The 23216-nt window shown below is 34.7% G+C and overlaps 1 protein-coding gene and 2 long non-coding RNA genes across 4 annotated transcripts; 2 read left to right on the top strand and 1 right to left on the bottom strand.

Annotated features, from left to right (window-relative positions):
* The first annotated feature begins 1425 nt into the window (after window positions 1–1425).
* LOC122312976 lies at window positions 1426–2166 on the top strand. Its single transcript, XM_043127667.1, has 2 exons — window positions 1426–1700; window positions 1826–2166. The coding sequence occupies exons 1-2, from the start codon at window positions 1523–1525 to the stop codon at window positions 1957–1959; spliced, it is 312 nt and encodes a 103-aa protein (XP_042983601.1). The 5' UTR covers window positions 1426–1522; the 3' UTR covers window positions 1960–2166.
* A 5501-nt stretch (window positions 2167–7667) lies between these two features.
* Window positions 7668–10026, bottom strand: LOC122314143. Of its 2 annotated transcripts, XR_006243616.1 has the most exons (3): window positions 9694–10026; window positions 9262–9397; window positions 7668–8361 (listed from the first exon to the last, which is right to left on the bottom strand). It is a non-coding gene; the product is annotated as an uncharacterized LOC122314143 (long non-coding RNA). The 2 variants fall into 2 exon arrangements; XR_006243615.1 differs by lacking the exon at window positions 9694–10026 and having other exon boundaries at window positions 9262–9668.
* A 10783-nt stretch (window positions 10027–20809) lies between these two features.
* Window positions 20810–21531, top strand: LOC122313066. The gene is made up of 2 exons (XR_006243276.1): window positions 20810–20942; window positions 21357–21531. It is a non-coding gene; the product is annotated as an uncharacterized LOC122313066 (long non-coding RNA).
* Window positions 21532–23216: the final 1685 nt, after the last annotated feature.

The following is a 23216-nucleotide window of genomic DNA, read 5'->3' as shown; positions in this document are numbered from 1 at the left end:
ACCATCTGAGCTCTACGTAAGATATCAATGATATACTTGCTCTGGCGCAAGCGAGGATCATGGCATCTTGAGTGGCCTCAATGCCAAGGAAACAATGCGGAGGAGCTAGATCTTTGAGAGCAAACTCCAACTGCAACTTCTTTATCGGTGAAAAAAAAATAAAGAATCATGTGTACCTATTACTAATATATCATCCACAAAGATTAGAATGAATACTAGAACATCATATTGCTGATATATAAAGAGAGAAGTGTCCATTTAAGAAGCATGTCCTACAAGATTCTTATGTTAAATAGTCCATAACACCTTGTATTTATTAAGACAAATATAAATGATTAAATCTATCAATTCCTATCAGTTTAAACTTTTAGGATAAGTGGTGATTTTATATAGTATCAAAGCATAAATCCAAGTTCAAATCCTGATTATACAATTCATCCATTGAATTAAATATTCCACGTATTGGGCTCACACATGAGGGAGTGTTAAGACAAATATAAATGATTAAATGTACTTCTTTCTATCAATTTAAACTTTTGAGATAAATAATAATTTTATAATATTCTTGCATCGAAACTTTTGAAAGCGTTTACCAATTATAATTTTGAACTTCGACTACAGCAATTGTCCCATAAGATAGTTGGCATTAGCCTCACTCCTTGATATCACAAACAAGGTCAGCTAGTTTGAATTTTTTAATCTCTCCCCTTAACCAAGGGAGTGTTGCCTGAGTATTCTTATATGGAATTACAAGAGGTAATGCTTTTTGTACAGCTAAAATGGAAGATTACAAGAGAGTTCCTTTCTGTCAGTCGCTGGCCAGAAGTTTTCGAATCAAGTCGGCTAGAAGTTCCTTCTTTAAGTCAATTTGATCCTTTTTATTGGCCTACGTCAACATTAGGTGGAAAACTCATTTTACGTCACTTCGTTGTCCTTTTTGGTGTGCCTACTCCCACTCTCTACATTTTCTCCTTTTTTTTCCGTTATTTTCCTATTTCTCTCTTACTTTTCCCTACTTTCTCAGTTCTCTTGTCCTATCCTTCTCCCCTTGTCTTCCTCTCTTACTTCCTTTATGATGAAACACCTCCTTTAGGCTGGACCTACGATGTCATTTGGGTCAGGGATAAAATATCCCTAGCTTCCAAGGATTCCCAAATTTGGATTGAAATTTAAAATAACCAACGAGAGTGCTAATTAAACCGGCAACTTGCGAATATTTTATAGGTAACATTTTCCCTGCAGCTTTGACACTTTCTAGATTGCTAGGAATAAAGATAAAATTCTGCAGTATTAGTTATGTTATTACTCAATTATTTTTTTACTCTTATATTGTACGTTCTTTTTCTTTTGCTCCAAGGGAATTTTAAGGACCGAGTCTTAATTAATTTTTTTTTTTTTTTCTCAGCCCAGGACTAAGTCTAAAAATAATGTTTAATTTAGACGATTATTTGAAGTATGGCAATGCATTGCTACCAAGTAATTGGAATGGTTCAACATTTTGACTTTAACTGAACGTATACATATGGCCGATCGAGCAGGGGCGAGAGGAAATGGAAAGGGTAAAGCCGAAGAAATGGTGGGCTTCATGAGTTCCTTTAACCGGGCGTCAATTCTACTACTAATCTTGATTGCCTCCGTCCTACTAATAATCTTGATTGCCTCCATCTATGATCTTATGCCAATGATTTTGATTGATTCAGGTTAGTTCATTTTATTTATATATATAGTGGGTTTCCTGCATCGATCTTATTAATTTCTTTCTGTTAATTGTTTCTTTGGACAACGTCGATCATACCCTAATTGACATGATTTTGATGATCTGCAGATCAAAACGTGATCAGGAATGTTGTGCGGAGAGTTAATCCTAGCCCCCCTCCTCCTCCGACAATAGCCGGAGCTAAAAATTTCATAGGCGCAAGAGGTCCAGGCCTAGCTCCAGCACTAGCTCCCAATTACTAGTTCAGCATTTGTACCATAATGATCTGAAACCACATTATTCATACTTCATAGGCTGATTCATTGTTTCTAAGGTCATTAAAGCATTGAAAACTGTAGCTAGTTTTTTAATTATTGTAAAACATAATATGTGTGATCCTGTTTGTTGGAATATTGGTCCCTGGATGGATTGGAAAATAAAGGAACAAATTTAAAGGCATCAGTTTTTTACATTTGGATGCATGGCACTTGGCAGCATCTCCCTACTTCATATCATGACACTGTTGTAAACGACTTTTGTAGCAATTACATAAATTTGTTTCAGGTTTTTTTATTTTTTAAATTATTTTGATCAACCAAATTAATTGTCTATCCATCCATATGTCTTCAATAACCTCCAGTTTAACTAATTGCCACATAAGTACCAATAGAATTCCAACAAGTGTACAAAATTATACATGTGTATTAAATTTTCATATCACATATATCCCACATTAATGGATAATTTTAATAAAAGTAGAATTTAGTAGAAGCTAAAACTAAAACTTGAAGAACCAAAACTAAAAAAAAAAAAAAGGCTATATTTCATAATCTATTTTAACCATAATCATCTAACGTGGCATCAAATAATTGGAAAAGTACCTCGAAGAGATCCAAATTGAGTTTTTGATGATGTTGTAGTACTGAAGAATAATGGTATTTTGATCGATCTCTAGAGACTATAATTGATACATTGACTGTATCTAGCAAAGTGTGACTCATGATATGAGAAAATTCTTAAGCTTAATGCTGAATGGCAATGCCATTAATGGAATACTTTGGAAGGCCGGCTATAAGCAAGGCGCCCTTGATGTGGGTTAGTGGATAGCTCATGAAGAACTTTGTATTCGGGTGTCCTAATGTAAAAGAAATCCTACCTCATCTTGTAGGATGGGAAGAACACTGCTCCCAATATTATGGTTTTATATGTTAATGAAGATTACTTAGTTGGGTCAAAGAAAAAGACCCATTTCTTGGGTTACTACATATCAGCAGTAACAACTAATGACGAAGCATTTCGTTATCAGAGTCGTGGTGCCAACATGGTGTACGTTGAATTTCACACAGGATCAGCGACATGTGCATTTTGGGATTGCAGATAGTTATTTCTTTGAAAAATATTATTTGTTATATTTTTACTATTATTGACATTCGGGTAGAATAAAAATTATTTTGATGGTTAATTAATCAACAGAAACTAAGAATTTAGATTAATTGAGAAAATATATGAAACAGAGATAAAACTCTGAGAATAAGGTTTATAATTCATAAAAGTCGAAAGCTGGCACTCGAAAACCCACAAGTTGTGCTCAAATAGCCGAGATTTTAAGAATTTTGTCCGAAAATGAAAAATCTCAATTATTCCATAAAATAATATATGTAATAAAATAAGTGTCTTGCATAAAATATGGCCCAAACTAGAATAAGAATCATCTTTAAAAGTGACTTGGGGACCACAATTCAAAAACTTGGATAAAAAATTCAAAAAAGGAAAATGGCTGGTTTGAGTTCAAAACAAGGATCATCAGGCGTGGCTTGGGGACCATCAGGAGTCATGCCACAATATTAAAAGATTTTGATTAAATGAACAGTTGAAGGGACATGAACCCTATGAGGTCAGGTATGGGCCGTTCCCACCTAGAAACCTAATATAAAAGCCGACCTCTAGGTACGAAGAACTCTCTTTAATTCCTCTAACCTTTAGCATAAAGTATTAAGAAAATACTGACTTAAGTATCAGCGACTCCCTAGCCTCCACCAAAACCCCCAACTCTATGTGCTTTCTTTAACATGCAGGTGAAAGACTCAAGACCCTAGTTGTCAGAACTAGGCCTAAATTAAAGGTGTACAAAACACAACATTATCAGTGTTGATAAGATGTGATAATCTACATTAGAGGGAATGTAATGAGCAAACACAAAGATATCTTTTAAGCCTTGGCCGAACAAAAAAAAAAAAAAAACAAGAAATGTGAGAGGCATAAGAGATTGATCAGGGAAATGAGGAGGTCTTGCAAGGACTGGGAACAGGATTAACTCATGAAGGAAAGACTACTTCAGTAGCAACAACAGATGCAATTAGAACAAATGTAGAATTAATTAACAGATTCACAATTAGGTAGAGAGTTTTTTTTTCATGCAATTTCAAGTGCCCTTGAATTCCGTCGTAATTGTGAACTTTATCATGTGGGAGTTGACTGGTAGTGGGTTGGTTGTAGAAAAAATATTTGAAAATTGTCTTAAATCATGATATAATTTAATTTGAGATATGATGGGATAAGATTGTAGGTCTAACCCCACCATCGAAGTGAACACCACGGATAAAGATTTTAATTATTTTGAGTCTTCTACTAATTAAATAAGGGGGTAATTGACTTGGATTGTTTAAATAACAGATTTACTGTTAGAAAAAGAATAGTAAATAGAGATCAAAATTTACGAACAGCGAGACGATTGTAAATTTATCTCTTAAATAAATATTGCATTCTACTCATAAATTGAGTTCTGCAAAAGATAATATAACAATTATGTCCTCGAAATATAACACTGTTTATATAGTGTGTAGATTGTAAATTCTGAATACTAATCTTAAAACAAACAGATGTAAATAACAGCAGTAGATGCAAAACAGTAAGAAAATAACTGTCAACGACAACTATTATTAACTGTCAAAAACTCAAGAAATGTATCACTTCATTTAATTAAAATAAATCTGTCACTTGCGACGACGCGTAAGTGCTAAGCACATCTATGCGTGGGGCGCGTGCAGTCAATGCTTCGCACTGGATGACACTACCACTGTGTATCTATTCTTATATTCTATTTTATATATCGTAAAATTCATTTACTTATAAACTACTAAAAGTTTAATTATTTTTTTAATGTGGGACTAACAAAAAATTACATTGAAGTGAAACTTTAAAAGATAAGATTTATTTAAAATATTTGAAATAATTCAACACCTACGTCAAGAGGAAATATTAGAAGCTTGAAAGTCCAAATTTTCATGAAAATTCATCCAATAATTGGGTTAATTTTTCGAAAAACTACAAATATAAGCAAAATATCTACATCAATTTTGATTGGCAACTTTTCCAAGTTATCAAAATATATGCTGTTTGAGTTTTACTGTTTGAGTACTGAAGTCCACAAAAAATAGGATTTAGTATATATATATATATGCAGTTCAAGCTCATTTGTGAGCTAGCGCGCGAGCATGCGACGGGACATGGACGATCGATCTGGAGTTGACCCAGGTGATCGTATTAGGTGGTTATAGATCAAAGATGAGCGTAGAAGAAGATCTAGAGTAAAATGGGGACCCAGTACTTGACCTGGTGCATCATGCATGAATGAAGGGAAAAGAAAATAGGCAGTGGGATTTGGTGAAAATGTTATAGATATATACTTAATTAATTGATACTTGGCATGACTACCATTCTACGGCCCCCCACTTTGCACTCCATCATCATATATAGCATAGAACATAAGACAAGGCTAAAGAAAATACTGATACAAGGAAGATAGCTGTTGAAGTGTGTTTCGTACGCTTACAATTAGTCCTTACTGCTACCAGAAAATGAGAGTGGCTCAAGGTTGGAAGGGATATCTACGATGTCTAAATTAGTAATTATAAATTGTGTTTTTGTATATAACATTCCAGTGTCTTTAATGCATACTTGGTGGGTATGTATATGGGTAATTAAGTTGTCTCCATATGATAAGGTTTGTCCTTCACTTTAACTCCCTACTTTCTTTACTGGAATGCAAGTCATCAGTACCCTAATCTTACCCATGTGGGGTGAGTATCTCACTAAACCGGAGTCATTAAAATTTGAATCATGCTAGCCTGCCGCCCTGCTAGCACAATTTGAATTTTTTTTTCATCTTTTTTTAATATATTTAAATATTTTTTTAAAAAAATATATACAAATATGCTAAAAATAAATTTTTTAATCATTAAATAAATAAAAAAATCCATGAGCAGTTAAATAAACCAGTAAGAGTAGGGCGGCATACTATCATTTCCCTTCAAATTCTCCGCGTTATCCGTTCTATCATTAAGCTCATATTTTCTTTAGCAATGTTTGAAGAATAAGTATTGGGAGCAACCCCTGTTTGGGAGCAGCCGAGGCACACCACACGTGGCATGGGCGAAATGACCAAACTCTCCCATAGGACGTTCCCTCCCTCAGTTGAAGCAAACATTTCATTTTGAAAAATGTAGCTCGAGCTCCGTAGCTCCGTTCGCTCCTTCGTTCCGTGATGTTCTTCAACCCAATGTAGCCGGAGCTCCGTTCCCTTCCTCGTTTCGTGATTCTGAAACCCAAACTCTCCCCGTCGACCTCTTCGAGCTCAGACCTCGACCTCAATCCTCCCCACCACGACCTCCCGAGGAGATCAGTCCAAGCCTTGGGTCCGTAACTCCACCAACGCGAAGCCCCTCTGTGACACGATCTAGGTAAGCATGCTTATCTTTTTGCTTTCCTTGTGTCACTCCCTTGGATTCCGGCTGTAGTGTTTCTGTGAAGGAAAAGTTGGTCGGGTTGGGTTGGAATCTGTTCGCAATCTGGGTCGGTGCGTTTGGGTCGGACCTGTTCAGAAGTTTTGGAGTCTGGGTTTTAGAGCAACTCAGTAGAAAGTATTTTGAAGGGTTTTGGTAAGTTGGGTCGTCTCAGTGTAAGCTTAGCTTTTGGCTTGTAGGTTTAGTTTTCGAGTAGTTGATGTAAATGTTCGCTTCTGGGTGTTCTTCGTCTGTATTGCTTTTTATTGTTACTATTTTTATTCAAGTAGTCTAATTGTCTGGTTTGATTACACTTCTCTCTTTTTGACCGTTGTTGCACTAGTGTTGCATGGGTACTTGGAGGCGATGGTGCTTTTGCTATAGCTTAAACTAATGGAAATTTGTATGTGTATGATAAGGCAAGCCTTGGACTTTCATGATTCAATGTGTTGTAGATAGTAAGTTAAGTATGTTTTAATGAAATTTTGTTTTGCACAGAGTAATAGAGGAGAATATTTTGACAAGAGAACCAAGATTGGAAGAAGAAGAATAATGTATTGTTGCATGAGTATCAAGCTCAAAATAATGTATTCATGATTCAAGCTTAGAAAAAGAAGATGAAGTAAGAGAAACAAATGTTCACAAGGTTGAGGTCGAACTTGAAAAGTGGAGGGTTATGTACATGAATATGGTTGTTTTTGTATTGGGTTGTATCTATTGTAATTTCTCTAGTTGGTTTGAATCAAATATGTAAATAGCTGGAAGCATAGTGTCAAAATCAATTATGTAATTTTTCTCGTTGGTTCGGATCAATAGACGGAAGCATCATGTCAAAATCACTTTAACATTTGTATTGAAAAAGCCTTTGGTCTTGATGTGAGTTTCTGCCTGAATTTTGCTTGCACAAGATATTAATACTTTTCCATCTAAAATGGTTCCTATTTATCTAAAAAAATCAGCCAGCATGACTGTATGCATTTCTCTTGTTCATCAGGCCATCCTCACATAAAGAGAACTAAAGATTTGTGAAATGAAGGAATAATATTCACTAACTTCTTCCAAGTCATCAAAGCCAAAATGGAAATGGATGCCACGGTTAGCAGTTTAAAAAACAAAATCCAACAAAAGAAAGAAGAAAAGAACTTGTAAAAGTAAAACAATATCATGGCTATCGATGGGCAATATTTTCATGCTAAAATTGTACAATTCAGCTAGTTGTATTCATACTTTCAAGATGAAATGTTCCAAGGTGGATTTGGAGATCTTAACTCTTAGATACAACATTCTTCAAACTACAAAGTGTAAATTTACAACCACAATTTGATAAAAACTACAAATTTCTATATTCTTCGAGCTTCAAATTACAAATTACACTTTCTACAAACTACTCCACAACCAAATTTTGGAGTGCTGCCTTAACAATTACATTACAATTCCTACAGTGCTGCCTTAACACTCGAGATTGCTGCCAACTGGAAGGGTCTCCAAGTCAAATCAACACTAGAGCAAAAGACTGGCCTAAGAACTTGAGCTCCCTTCAAATGGGTTTGAAGCTTCCATTCTGTAAGATAAGGAAACCTGTACCCTTAACATTAGAACTCTACAATCGAATGGATATTGGAATGGATATTGAGCTGTACAATAGAACTCTACATTCAGCTCTGTATTATAGTATGAAATATCTACAAATATTTACAAAAGCCATCATTCTAAAATCAACAATTCTTCAGTTCATAAGCTCCTCTTCAAAAATCAGATGAACATAGTGGCAGAACATTAAATCTGCCCGGCTCCAAGGCAGCATACAATGCATTCCGAGTGAATCGTCAACCCAACAATGAACTCTTCCCATCAAATTGTCAATGCGTTTATCTGTGGTAAAATCTTTTGAGAAAACCCAAAACTAAAGTCAATAAATAGTGAATAGCAGAACATCAACCCAAACCACCAATAGAATTTGCAAGCTAAGGCTGGTGACCAATACAGTAGTTCTCTTACCACCAACTACACTTTTGAGAAATTTTAAAAGGTAAAAAAGAGCAACATGGACATACTTCCTATTTTCCATGTATTGACTAATAGAGAGGTATGCATGGATTATTCATCCCAAGTGGCCTTATCTATGGATGCTTAGCTCAAAACTGAAAATGCTTCCCACGTTACATATGGACAAGATAAAGTGAGCTAATTTTTTAAATCACGCGTGCTTTAACCAGCAACCTAGAAACATAGAACTAATTATTCTTATGAGAAGAAAGCAAGCATAGTCTATGATTAAAAAAAAAAAAAAAGCATCAACAATTATTAAGTTTTTTCCATATTTTGTACCACTTCATATGTCTCCAGGTGGTAGCTCATATCAGGTTATGCATTTTTGACAAAATTGATTCAATAAATTACCAGAACTGAAATTTAGCCAAAAAAAATTTCAGATCATATCACTTGATGTCTTATAATACCCAAAAAAAATTAACAATTTAGCCTTCCTCTTATTTGGGAGTTAAGTGCCATTTTGAAATAGAATTAATGAGGAAGGCAATTGTGGTAAATCAATACACGATAAGGTTGATGCTTAGCTGCTCTGGAAAGACATACGGTACAGAGATGATGGTATCATATAGGAAAAAAAATATGAATGCAATTAAGATGGTGGTCCAACCCACATCCATGCAACAATTGCAACAATATATGGTTCCATGCAACAATTGCAACAATATAGCTGCAAAAACTACCATTTAGAGCATCTGTACTCCCCAGAGCAACTTATAACCCCTATGAAAGTACCTGGTGTACAGGTATATGTGAATCAAAGGTCTCTGGGGATGAACTTCTCAATGCATCAGTTATATTCATGCACACAGCCAAGAACTGAAATGGATCTTCGACCTTCAACAAATATAGCTGCCTTCAAGTGGCCTGTCTGCAGAATCAAATATTTCATCTAAATGGTTCTTGGTAAATGCTATTCGACCCTAATGGGACAATATTTTTTTTTCAATACAGATAATAAAAATAAAAAATAAAAAGCAATGTATGACCGAGCTGCTTGAAAACAGAGGACGAAACCAGACGTCAAAGACTCGAAAGCCATGCAACATTGTTGTTTAACCATGCCCTAATCCACAAAGTTTATCTTACAAAACCCAAAACTCATCTCTGTATACACAAGATAAACGTAACCATATGGGAGTATAAAATGGTCTGAAATTTTTTTACCAAAGTATCAGCAGAGGTGGCGCCGGCGAGGGAGGGGGTCTTCGCAGATAGTGTAAAACTGACCGTGTGCTCTGTTTTTTCTTCTCCCAAGGACCGGCAGCTGTGTGCCGACGAAGTACTGTGCTCGATGTTTCTGGGCGGAGAGACGGCGTCGCCGGTGGTGCTGGGCGGAGGAACCTGTCACGCGGGCGACGAACGGCACCTTTCGCGGGATGATTTTGAAATGGAAAACCAAACTGAGGACCCCATTTCAAAAATGCACGTTTTCAATTTTTTGTAAAAAAAAAAAATATTCGGATGACACGTATGGTGTGCAGGTGTGCTCCTGCTACAGTTGTGGCTCCGTAGTATCATGTTTGAATCCCGCGCCCATGCCCATGCCTTCGGCTGCGGCCATGGGGCCATGGGCCTTAATCAAATAGCGCTCAGTCCACATTTCTAAGGAGAATATTGGACCTAACAGTGACCGAACATGCGTCCCACCGCATGGATATTAGAAAAGTAACATGTAATAGAGTTTTTGTATATTAGGAGGTGCTAGAGCTACAGATAGTCGGTATGAAATTCGGTATCAACAGGATAATTTTTTTTTCTTTTTTTAAAGCATTTTTTATGTATTTAAAAAAAAAAACTCAATAATAAAATTATACAAACATAAATCTTAAAAGAAAAATAAAAAAACACAAAGTCATACACTTTGTGGATAGAAAGTGTAGGTGTGAGTATCATTTTCCAATATATTTTGGGTAAGATGGATTGACTACATTAGTTTAATTAGTGACTAATGTTTTAGTAACAGATCATGTGGTATTGCACTGCCACATATATAATGCTATAAGACAGAAAATAAATGTTTTATATATCATTATTTTCCATAAGAACAAAAAAAAAAGAAAAGAGAAATTGTTCAACTACATGGCCTTTGTGCAATGATATAGTAGAGAATTCAACCAATATTGTGCAATTCTTTTATAAATAACTTATTGTGCTATAGTTAATGGGCCCATTTTTATGTCGATGTTTATAGATAGAAAACCTAACTAATAATGAGCCCATTTTTCTGTAGTAATTCATAGCATGGGCCCTAGCTAGGTATAGCTAGGCGCTAGCTAGCTGATTCCGGAATTGTTTGGGAACCTGCTAGTAGCTCTATGTAGTTACTGCTGACAATTTTTTTTTTTTTATTGTTTTTTTAACTCAAGCATCAGTTATATATAACTAAAACCAAAATACATGAGTTTTGGAATTCCTTATTTACGGAATACTAAGGTGGATCTTTACCAAAGTCTAATAAACATTGCAGAATGTAATTAAGCAGAAGATTTTCATAGGCCTGCGTTGAAACTGCTCATTGTGCCAAATTGTGCACACATCGATTTTTATTTTGATGTATTTTTACAACTTTCCATTCTTCGAAATTGCCAAGCAAGTGGCTGATATCTCTGATGATGTTTTCCATTGTCCAGTCCTTGGATTGCTTTTTTCTAGTTATTGCTTGAACAACCAAGTTTCAGTCACCTTGAACTATAATTTTCTTGAGTTGTAGTCTGACCGCTTCCTTTATGATCATTAAGGCTGCAGATGCCTCACCTATGTTTGGATTATTGCTTTGGATGAAATCTGTTTTCACCATAACTACCCTTCCAGAATCTGATCTACAAGTTGCGACAAATGTAGTACCTTCTTTTCTAACCGCAGCATCAAAAGATAAGAGGTGGAAGCCTTGAGGTGGTAAACTGTTAAAGTTTTTTGGAGCTTTTGTCTTTTCTATCCAAGCTTTTGTATGCTCTTGGTATGATTTGAGGGTTTTTGAGACAAACATATGGGGTGAAAGGTTTTATTGATCATGCACTGTCCTGTTTCTAAAATACCACAGATTGTCCATTGTAATTGAAGCAAAAATTTGAAAATTTTGATGTTCTTCCATTGGGGTCTTTAAACACTAAAAGGGGTTGATAATGATTGCTATCCAATCTTTTATGGATTGGATTGCAACACATGTGATGTCCAGAGACCATGGAGAACTTCTCCAAAGGATTCTAGTGTATATGCATTTGGGAAATAAATGTTCCAAACTTTCAACATCTTCCTTACACATAGGACAAAAAACTTGTTCATTATTCATGTTTATGATTTTTTCCAACTTTTTTCTTGTAGGAAGAATATCATGACTAACTCTCTAAAGAAACAGTTTAAGTCTATCCTGAAGTTTGAGTTTCCACAAATGTTTCCAGCTCACTTCAATTTGTTATGGATTTTTGTTAACCATTGCCACATATGCTGATTTTACTGAAAATTTTCCAGATGAGTGGTATATCCATTTAACTTTGTCCTCATTTGTTTGAAAGTTGTAATTGGAAAGTGGAATTTTTTGAATTTCAGCAACATAAATGACATCAAACAGAGCACTTAAGAGTAATTGGTTCCATCTTCTTGGTTGTTCTAAGGTTAGCTCTAAGACAGTCATGTGTTGGTCTAGATAATTGCAGTTTTGATTTGGTGTTGGTTTGTACGAATGGGATCCAAGGATCTTTCCATACTCTTGCTTTTGTGCCATTGTTTTTTTGGAAATAGAAACTTTTTTTAAGAAATTGTCTTTGCTTTAAAAGACCATTCCAAATCCAAGAGTTAGAGCTCTTTGGATTAACATAAAAAAAGGAAGTGTTTCTGAGGTATTTTTTTTGTAAGAATCTGTTTCAAAAGACTTTTGTTGTCAGTAAGGAAAGACCAAGCAAGCTTTGTGATCAGAGCAGAATTGAAGTGTGTAAGCTTTTTTATGCCCCGACCACCCATTGATTTTGGAATGCAAATTTTTTCCCAAGCCTTTGGGATGTATTTATGGGTGTTTTCAGAATTAATACCCCACCAAAACTTACAGATTGAGGAGTTAAGAGTTTTTGTGATGGTTGTTGGGATGACAATGGTTGACATGACATAAGCAGGAATAGAATTTGCAACCGATCTTATGAGAGTAGTTCTACCAACTTGTGATAGGGTCTTTGACTTCCAACTTTGTAATTTGTTCTAGACCTTTTCAATGACATCAGTGAAATAAATTTGATTTCTCCTCCTAGTATTCATTGGTAATCCTAGGTATTTAAGGTTGTAGTTTGCAACCGTCAATCTTAGAATTTCCTTTATATCTATTTTTACATTGGGGGATGTGTTCTTATTGAAATGTATTGATGATTTTTTTCTATTAATACATTGACCAGACCAAATTTTGTAAGTTTCAAGGCAGTGTGTAAATGTCTGGGCATTTTGTATCGAAGAGGAGCCAAAAAGAATTAAGTCATCAACAAAAAGCAAGTGTGACAAAGTAGAACATGTAGCATACGAACCTAGAAGTTAGATTAATTCAGTTAGAAATTATTTAGTTATGTTACTATTTTATTTATTCTTTTATTAATTACTTACTTATCTTTCTTCAGATGCTTATAATTATTTATTTGTTTAATAAGTTAATAAACCAGATTAAGTAGAGTTTTAAAGAGGTTTCCTTTATCTTGTATTCCTTGTTTTTATCGGATGGATTTCAAATTGTTTTCAAAAAGATTCGGAGATTAGAACAACACTCAAATCAGATCCTATCTAAACCCCTTCTGAAGACCACGTAAATAAGAAACTCTTTCTCCATAAAACCCCACATTACTCAGACTCTTCACACACAAAGATAGGCAGAAAACTCACACCAGCCCAACGTAACAGCTCCTACAAACCTGGAAAATCACCCTCATAGCCAACCAAAGCAGCCAACTCGCCGGAAACCACCACAGAAAGTGCCGACCAACCCAGTCCCGTCGAACCCACTCCCTTCCGGTAAGCCCACGCCGGAATCTTCTCTCTCTCTCCCTCTGTTCTGTGTTTCGGTTTAATAGATTTTCTCTCTCTCTCTCTCTTTTTCTCCCTTGGTTTGCATCACCATTCCGAGAAGACCAGTGGTGTTGCCGGTCACTTCCAGTCAACCCAGAGCTGTCATCGCCTCAGCTTCCTCTCGGTAAAGCATCGCACATTCACCTGCTTTTTCTTTTTCTTTCTTTGGTTCCAATGTTATGCGTGAGCCATTCCCGTAAGCCTCCTGGACTCTTTCAATTGCTTTACTTTAGACTTTTCCAATAGCCCCTCAAATAAATTCTTATATTACCTTTATGCCATTTAAAGTCCCCGTAATCATCTTTTTGAAGAACCTTTAGTTAAAATTACAATCCTGCCATTAAGTGCCTATGCCTTATTTTATGTTCCTATACGTGGGCTGCCCCTCACTTAGGCCTTGGGCCTCCTGTTTTCTTAAGTGGTTGCTATCATATTATTTTAAATTAGGGCTTGATTTTACTACATTTCAGCAATTATTTTAGTGATTTTATTGGCCAGATTATATTTTCAGAAAAAAAAAAGGAAACATAACCTTTACAGAAACTTTATCTACTTAAATAAATTAGTCTTAGACCCTTTTATAGAAAATATTTAAGGGCTTTTAAGGATACCTTTAAAGTATTCTAGTATATTGTTTCATCTTATTATCATAATTCATATTCCAATTAACCTTTAACTAGTTTTTATAAAATTATTAAGTTATGTGTTTGCACAAAATATTAAGTATCATGATATAAGTTTTGGAATAATATTAGCTTATTTAACCTTTATTTGAATATTTATTAGATTATCTATATGGTAAGATTTTAAGTAATTAGATTGCTACGACACGTTTTCTAGAAAGATTAGTAACGTCTAGTGCCTCGTATAGGTCACGAGCTACGACGTGAGTTTTCGGAAGCAGCGCTAAGAGGTAAATAATATGATCATATAAATGTTTGTGTATGTAAATATTATAATTGGTTATGATAATATGATATGGTTTTGATGGTTATCTATGTTGCGCTAAGAGCCAAGTCAATGTTAGATCGCTTTCATGAACTTCTATGAATTACGATGATTTACATGAAAGTAAGCCTATATATATGTTATGCTTTTATGGATTGTTGATTGATGGATTGAATGTTACTAAAATCACATAGAAGCCATGATATGATTATATAATAATTTAAGATAGGTAATTAATATGAATTAAAAGAGCCAGATCATGCATGCTTCCTTCATGTAGTGCCTAGACCATGTATGTCATGTATTGTTCATGCAATAACTTAAGTCAAGCATGCCATGTAATAAATAGTCAGATCATGTATGCCATATTCATGTAGTTCTGAGATCATGCATGCCATGAAATGTCATAAAATGATTAAATCATGTTAGGCCATGTCATGCTATGCTATACCATGTACAAGAATATATCATGTTATGCTATGCCATGACAAGAATATGCCATGCTAGAAAAGTCTATGAAGTCCAAGAAAATTATCATGCATTAAGAAAGATAAACATTTTAAGGTAACACGGACCCAAGCGTGTTTACCATAGTTATGCTAAGACGGTACCACGGACTCAAGCGTGGTTACCACAAGTTAAGTGAAACACAGACTCAAGCGTGTTTCACTCCATGTCATGCAAGTCAAGTGAACATGGACCCAAGCATGTTTCACTTCATGTCAAGCAAGAGAAGTGAAACACGGACCCAAGCGTGTTTCACTCCATGTTAAGCAAGATAAGTGAAATACGGACTCAAGCGTGTTTCACTCCACGTCAAGCAAGATAAGTGAAACACGGACTCATGCGTGTTTTACTTCATGTTATGCAAGTTAAGTGAAACACAGACTCAAGCGTGTTTCACTACATGACAAGTTATGTAGTGCCATGGACTCAAGCATGGTTCACCATGAAATAAGTATAATTCTAGATAAACAAGTTACTCATGCATTCACGCTTCAAGTTTGCCATGATTATGAATGTTTCTGTTCATCTTTATCCATAAATGTTATATGAAAGTTATGATAAGGCTTTAAAAATCAAATTTATGCTAAGCTAGATAGTATTTATGGTATGATGTATTATTACTGAGTATTCGACTCATTTTTATTGTTTGTCTTTTGTTTTCTTCTATGTTGATTGCCACAGATGGGGATTATGATGATGCAGAGCTGGATGGCCAGGAGTAGATTTAGTATAAGGACTTAGAGATGAATAAGTGTCATTTACACAAGGATTAAGTTTCTTTTATGTCATTTCAATAACTAGTCTTGTTTAAGACTAGCTCATGTTTTGCTTTATTCAGTTTCAAGTTTCAATACTATTTATATCCTTTCAATTAAGTCTTTTTCAATAAATGAGGTACTTCAGAGTAATGAGTCTCTTTACTGGGCATTTTATCATGTTTGTTAGTAACGTCTCTATCCTACGTGAACGGGGCAATACAGAACACCTATTTGAGAGTTTAATACCCTGAATTGTTTAATTTAGCTCCTCTTTATTAATTAATCTAGTGAGGAACTCAATTCCCAGTATAAAAAGAAATGGCCAGAGAGGATCCCCTTGTCTAAGCCTCCTTGAAGGTTTGAAGAAACATTTTGGGGTACCATTAATGAGAATAGAGTAACTAACAGTAGTTAGACATTCTTGAATCCAATTAATCCATTTTTTATTAAACCCCAGATTTTGGAAAATCTCAAGTATAAAAGACCATTCCATGTAGTCAAACGTCTTTTCCATGTCAATTTTTATAGCCATTTGACCTGTACCACACCTTCTTCTCTTTAAGTGATGAAAATTTTCTTTTGTTATAATAATGTTGTCCTGAATGAGTCTACTGGCAACAAAAGCTACTTGGTATGGTGAAATAATGGTGGGAAGGATTTTTTTAAGTCTGTTTGCTAAAAGTTTTACAATGAATTTATAGCAAACATTAGAAAGACTAATAGGTATAAAATTGTGAACTTTATTGGGACTATCTTTTTTGGGAATTAAGGCAATATTGGTATGATTGAGTTCCTTTAGGAGCTTTCCATTGATAAAAAAATTTTGAATGGCTGCTACTAAATCAATTTTTATCACTTCCCAGTATATCTTATAGAACAACTTTGTGAAACCATCAGGACCAGGGGCCTTTGTGGATGGTGTTTGTTTAACAACATCCCAAATTTCCATCTCACTAGGGACATGGGATAGAAAAAGGTTTTCATTTTCATTGATCTTTGTGGGGAAGAGGTTCTTTAAATCTTCAGAGATTATGGGATTTGAAGTTTGATAGATTCTTTGAAAATGTTCTTGAAATTTATTGTTCATGACATTTTGATCAAAAGTCCAATTCCCATTGCCAATTTTTAAACTACCAATTCTATTTCTCCTTCTTCTGACAATTGTGGAAGTATGAATAAAGTTTGTGGTTAGATCAATTGTTGTTAGCCAAGTGATTCTCGATTTTTGTTTCCACAATGACTCTTTCTTTTTAAGAGTTTCATTTAATTGCTCTTTGAGATCATTTTCGAGATTACTAGGGACCTGAGATGGATCTTGTGTTTGCACTTTTTGTAGGGCTTGGTTTAACATCCTAATTCTTGTCTGTATTTTTACAAAACTGGTTTGATTCCAAATTTTGAGAGTATTTTTTGCAGCTTTTAGTTTTTTTGTGAGAACAAAAGCAGGTGTGCCATTGAAATTTTGTTTCCATGCGTCTCTAATAACATCATGAATGGTGGGATTATAGGTCCAAAATTCCTCAAACTTAAAACTTTTGGGAGAAGAGTTTGGGTTTGAGGTATTAAGAAGTATGTGAGAATGATCAAAAGCTGTCCTATTGAGGTTATAAACATTTGATTCAGGAAAAAGGTTGCTCCAACTAATATTACTGATACCTTGGTCTAGTCTTTCTCTAATTCTACTTAAGTCTTACCTATTATTTGACCAAGTATATTTTAGACCAGAGAAAACTAAGTCCATAAAACCAAATTTTTCCATATACAACTGTAGGCCTTTTGGAGAAGATGTACATGCTATAGGAAAACCTCCTAGTTTTTCAGATTGAAAAAGAACAGAATTAAAATCACCAATGGTAAAGATAGGTCCATAAAATGATTCTGTTACTTTCTCAAGTTGATCCCAAAATTTTTGTTTATTTCTATAAGGCGCAGGACAATATACAGCATTTGAAAGCCATGGCATGTGCATCAAATCAAAGTAGACTAATATGGATATTATATTTTCACATAGATAAACACAGTAAATATCTACACTTGGGCAGTAAAGAAACAAAAGTCCACTCCATTTTCCTTTAGAGGGAAAATTCACAAAACTAGCAAACCCTAGTCTATTTACAATACTGGTAGTATCAGTGGCATTTAACAGGGTTTCAGAGAGAAATATAATATCAGGGTTATGAGTCCTAATTATAGCCTTTAAGGATTGAATTTCTCAGGGATGATTAATTCCCCGACAATTCCAAGAGAGTATTTTCATGGGCTACTTGGAGGTAGTGGAGACCTTGCCTCATCAACCTTTGGACTAAAAGAGAAAAGATTCATGGTGGGGGATAGTTTCGGATTACCCATTGTGCTCACTGTTGATTTCAGGTATGGTGCAAATCGCGACGCCTTTAGTACACGATGTTGAACACTCTGCTCCTTTCTTTTTTCTTTCTTTTCCTTCATCTTCTGTTCTAGCATCTCTTGACCTGCGTCAGTGCACTTTTTCAATTCATCTTCTGGAGTTTCTTCATCAGCTTCGTCAACTTTGATTACAGAGGTCAAAATGAATTTTTTCTGTTGATGGGTATTTTCACACTCAAGGATTGGGGATTTCCTCTTCTTTTTTATAGTGGATTTGGGTACGGGTGTTGGTAAAGAATTAAGTGTAGATGATAGATTTGGATCTAGTTGAGGGTTATCCGGATGGGTTGGAAAAAGTTGAAAGGTGCATTGGGGCTGATTGACTATTTGGGCCTGGTTAAGTATTTGGATCAGTTGTTGGGCTGAAATATATTGAAAGCAATGCAGACCTTTTCAGATGGACTTACTAGTAGAGACACGTTATGATTGGGATGAGGGTTTTCAAATGGGCCTTTCTGAGCCTTGAACTGAGATATCATTTGTTTGAATACAGATTCTGCCTGATCCATTGGAGTATTCTGCAGAGAAACTTTTTGGCAGTGGATACATGAATGCGGTGCAATTAATTCATAAGGACATGTTTGAGATGACAGAATGAAGGGATTTTCATCTATATTGGTTACGTGTATGGCCAAGGATATTTTGAGGCTCATGTCATATTCTGGATTGAATGTATATTGACAGGTATGGAATTTTTCTAACTCCATGTGGCCGCAATCTTTTATTGTTTGCAGATGTACTTGCTGAAAATTTTCATTTTTGCCACGTGTTGGAGATAGATTTTTTTCCATGTTGAGATATTCTTTCTTCATCCTTTCCTGCAAATCCTTCGTGAAGTTGATGAACAGTACTCGATACAAAGTTTCCTGCCATATTTGCTTCAGGGAATTTTCTTTGCAATTTTACAATATTCCTCAACCATTTTTTCTTTACCTTTCCCACTATGCGTTCCCATCAGAATTTTTTCTTTTCCTTTTCCTCCATATGCTTCATGTTTATGCATCATTTCCGCAGGTTCTTTGATTCTTATCGGTGGCAAAATTGGAAATCTTTCCTGAACTTGCATTCGTTTCTTATTCTCTATGACTGGTTGAATTGGTGTAGTAGTTGAGATGATTGGTACTACCATTGGAGCAGGTTCAGCTACATTTTCCTTAACTCGCCCATACATGCGATGTTCTTGAGGGTTAGCTTGTTGCGTTTGTCCGTAGATTGGTTCCACTTCGTAATCAAGAAATATAGGACATGATTGCTCGACATGACCTAAAGATCCACATCCATAACAGAATTCTGAGAGCTATTCATATCGAAAGTAAATTTTTGCTAGCTCCTTTCCCAATCTCAGTAGAGAAAATCCATTAAAGAGTGGTTTTGTAGTGTTTATTTACACTCGGATTCTGAGGTATTTCTTCGCGTACATACTAGGGATAGAGTTGTAATCTATTTCCAGCAAATTCCTTATGACTCTACCAATTTTTTCTTCATTCTTTTCAGACATCATTTCAAGTAGGAGGCCATGGATCTGTATCCAAAATGCTGAGTAAATTAGATCAATTTCTTTAAGGCTCTATCCAGGCATCCATTCTTTTAAAATCATATGCTATCCCTTAATGCTCCATGGTCTCTGGTGAAATACACTGTCTTTGTCTTGTTTAGTGGGAAAGGTAAATAAAAACGTGTTCACCCCAAGGTCTTCAATAATTAAACCAACAACAAAGCTCCATATGGCCTTTATTGTAGAGTGAAAAACATGCGTGTAGAGACTATCTTACCAATCAAGGCATGATTTGAGATATTTGTTGCAATTTATGGAGCCAGTTCTAGAATGACGTCTTCCCACGATAGTGCATTTGTTTCTGAGATGAGTTGATCGATTTCCTAGGGTTGCCTTCCATCAGTTACACAAGTCGTGCAGGTATATGAGTGGTTGATTGCAGTGATAGAGATTAGATGAGTGATTAGAACGGATTGGACAAGGAAAGGGCATGGGGAGATACTACAGAGAGGAGAGGGGAACCCATCCGAAGAGAGCGGTCTCTTTCTAATAACTTTTTTTATTTAATGATCAAGTAAATATTTTTTAATAAAATTATGAATTTTTTTTAAAAATATTACAAAATTACATGTAAAAAAAAGTTAAAAAATATATAATACAGCTAACGGTAGCTCCTAAATAATATTATACACCACATCACCATCTTACTTGAATCCCACTATATATGATGTGGCTCATTTATTACTATTTGATAATAAAGAAGTATGTAATAAATGATTATTTAATAGTAGTAAATATATCACACCTTATTTAATGAAATGTAAATAGAATGATAGTATGATGTATAAAATTTTTCATAAAATATTTTCCGTAACTTCGTTGCTTTATTTTGGGTCTTCGATCTACTAATTAAATAAGGGGGATCGTTGACTTGGCTTGACGCATGACCCACTTCACACTGCATGCCTCCCACTTTGCCCTATCCCATCACGTATCACAGAGACTATATATATATAAGAATTGAAAAAGCTAAAGAGAATTCTGATATATATCGATTGATACATTGAATATAACCAATATATAATGCTAAATGCATATGGGTGCTTGATTATCATAATTTCCACTTTCTGGCTTCTTTAAATAAGCGAGCTATGGCGAGGAGAAATGGGCTCCCCGTTGCTGCTCTAACCGTACTCCAGTTGATCTATTAATAATCTTGATTGCCACCATCCATATCCTGCAAATGGTTTGGATCGTTGCAGGTTAGTTTAATTATTGATGTAATTTCTAGATCGAGTTGCTAGCTGCGTCTCTCTTTCACTGATTAATAATATTACTTGATGATCATGAACAGTATCATAAACACATGCAACGCCATGCATGCAGTTTGATTGTTTGACTATTTCTTTTATGAGTCTTGATTAATATCTCACCAGTTTCCAGGCCATCACAAAAGATAAAGCAAGGAAACCAGTTTTTTCCCAGTTCAGGATGTATAATCAACTTACAACTATATATGTGCGTGTGCGGTGTGTGTGGAGTGAAAATTCATCTCTCATCATCAAACAAACTGCTTGCCTTTTCTTTTTCCTTTTTAACCAAGGCTACAGATAGATATGTATTGTTGTGCTTTTAGTGATTAACGCTCTCTCTGTTTGTCTGTCTGTGTCTTTTAGGAAGACCTGGCCCTATTTACCTCCCTAACACTCCAGTTGCTGGCCCACGCAAACACAGATTTTTGCCTCCAACTTGTGACGTTCGTTCACTCGGCTGTGACATTGACCCGTGATCATGTGAGCAAAATAAACCGTAAGAGAGTCTGAAGATTCAAATCAGGCCGTTAATGACTAATATTTGGGCAATGTATTTCTCTTCCTTCTGTGTAACTACTTTTTAGAACTGTATGTACTGCATATTGATCATGTTTCCGGCTTGTTTATGAATACGCAAAGTCTTCGATTGATCGCGTAAAACGTCACACGTTCGCGTCGAACGTCGAACGCAGCAATATGCTAACTGAAGAGTACGACCTCGTTCGATCAATTAACACATGCATGCAATATTGAACGAACATATTACGAAGGAATTTCTAACTGATCTCCCAACTGCTTGTTCGAAGCACCACCATTCAAATACTCACCTTGGAACTGAACTTAATTGTCCTAAACTGAGACTCAAGGAAGCCTATATATGTTCGTCTCACAAATATTCGACATCCCTAGTTCCATACTTGTGAAATTATCTCTTGTCTCATGAGAATGTGTAAATTTTATTATTTATTTTATATCTTAATATTTTCACTCACATGTAGACAAAACTCCCACGTCAATGGCCGAGTGGCCCAATACGTTATTTATTTAATTAAATATGATAGAATGTAAAATCAATGTTCGAACTCAAGATCTCTACTCTTAGTTCGAAAAAATGAAATCACCACTTATTCTAAAAAATTAAGTTGATAAAATTTATCATTTATTTTATATTTTAGCACTTACAACTACGAAGGATAGTTAAGGAAATTAAACAAAAGATTATTTACGATTAAAAAAAAACTAATTTTCTCAATACAAGAGTAGTGATTTTATTTACTGAAAAAAGAAATAGCTAGCAAAGAGGCCGTGATCATGCCAAATCCCATTGGATTCATTCACTATATTACTACCCATTTAAAATAATAGTAACATATATCTTTAATTACAATTACCGAAAAGTGCTTTTGAACTACAAACTATTAAAGACACGTTTGAGATTACAGTAGGGGTCTAAAAAAAGTGATTAAATAATTTTAAAAGTTTTTTAATAAAAAAAATTAGATTGTTTATATTAAAGTATTTTAATCTTAAATAAGCTAAAAAATATATTTGAATAAAAGTATTATTTTGATATTTTTTCTTAAACATACTTTTCTGGATAATACAGAACGTAATTCAAATTTTAAAAAAATTGATAATGGATAAAAATACTTATACGATTTTAAAATAATCACAACTTTTAAACTTTCAAGCATATGGATATAATTTTTAAAAATTCAAGTAATCGTCATATTTATCTCAGAAAGTATTTTTTTAATTTGTTTCCAAACGAATATAACATGTTTGAGAATGCTTTAAACATATGGTTACCAAATAGTATATAACTTTTTAATAATAAAACTTATTACTTAAGTTATAAGTTATAAGTACTAAAACTATAAGTTGTATTTTTTACCGCAATCTCAAACATGCACTAAGACTTTTGCACTTTGTATACCAAATTATCAAAATTAACATCTTATCAAAAACTTACATTTTGCACCAGCCCAACGAAAAATAAAAGATATGAAAAGATAAGTACTACTGTTAGATCTTAATTAATTGTGCAAAGTACCATTTTCTTATACTTTGAGGTTATAATTATAATGCGTCAATTACTCTGATAATTTAGGATGTAAAGTGCAAATCTATGATAGATGGACGATCATAAAATGTGTATGTATTTCTCCCTTTTCTTTTTTAAAGAGCACACATGATACTAATTTTTTTTTCTTTTTTTCTTTT

The sequence above is a fragment of the Carya illinoinensis genome, chromosome 6 (genome assembly GCF_018687715.1).
Source record: "Carya illinoinensis cultivar Pawnee chromosome 6, C.illinoinensisPawnee_v1, whole genome shotgun sequence".
In the NCBI taxonomy this organism is placed as follows: domain Eukaryota; kingdom Viridiplantae; phylum Streptophyta; class Magnoliopsida; order Fagales; family Juglandaceae; genus Carya; species Carya illinoinensis.
Note: the sequence above shows the minus strand (reverse complement) of the source record. Positions and strands in the feature narration are given on the sequence as shown.

Coding starts and splice junctions, on each gene's coding strand:
- LOC122312976 (XM_043127667.1), top strand. CDS start 1,523: ATGGCCGATCGAGCAGGGGCGAGAGGAAATGGAAAGGGTAAAGCCGAA. Junction 1,701..1,825: donor AATGATTTTGATTGATTCAG/GTTAGTTCATTT, acceptor GATGATCTGCAG/ATCAAAACGTGATCAGGAAT.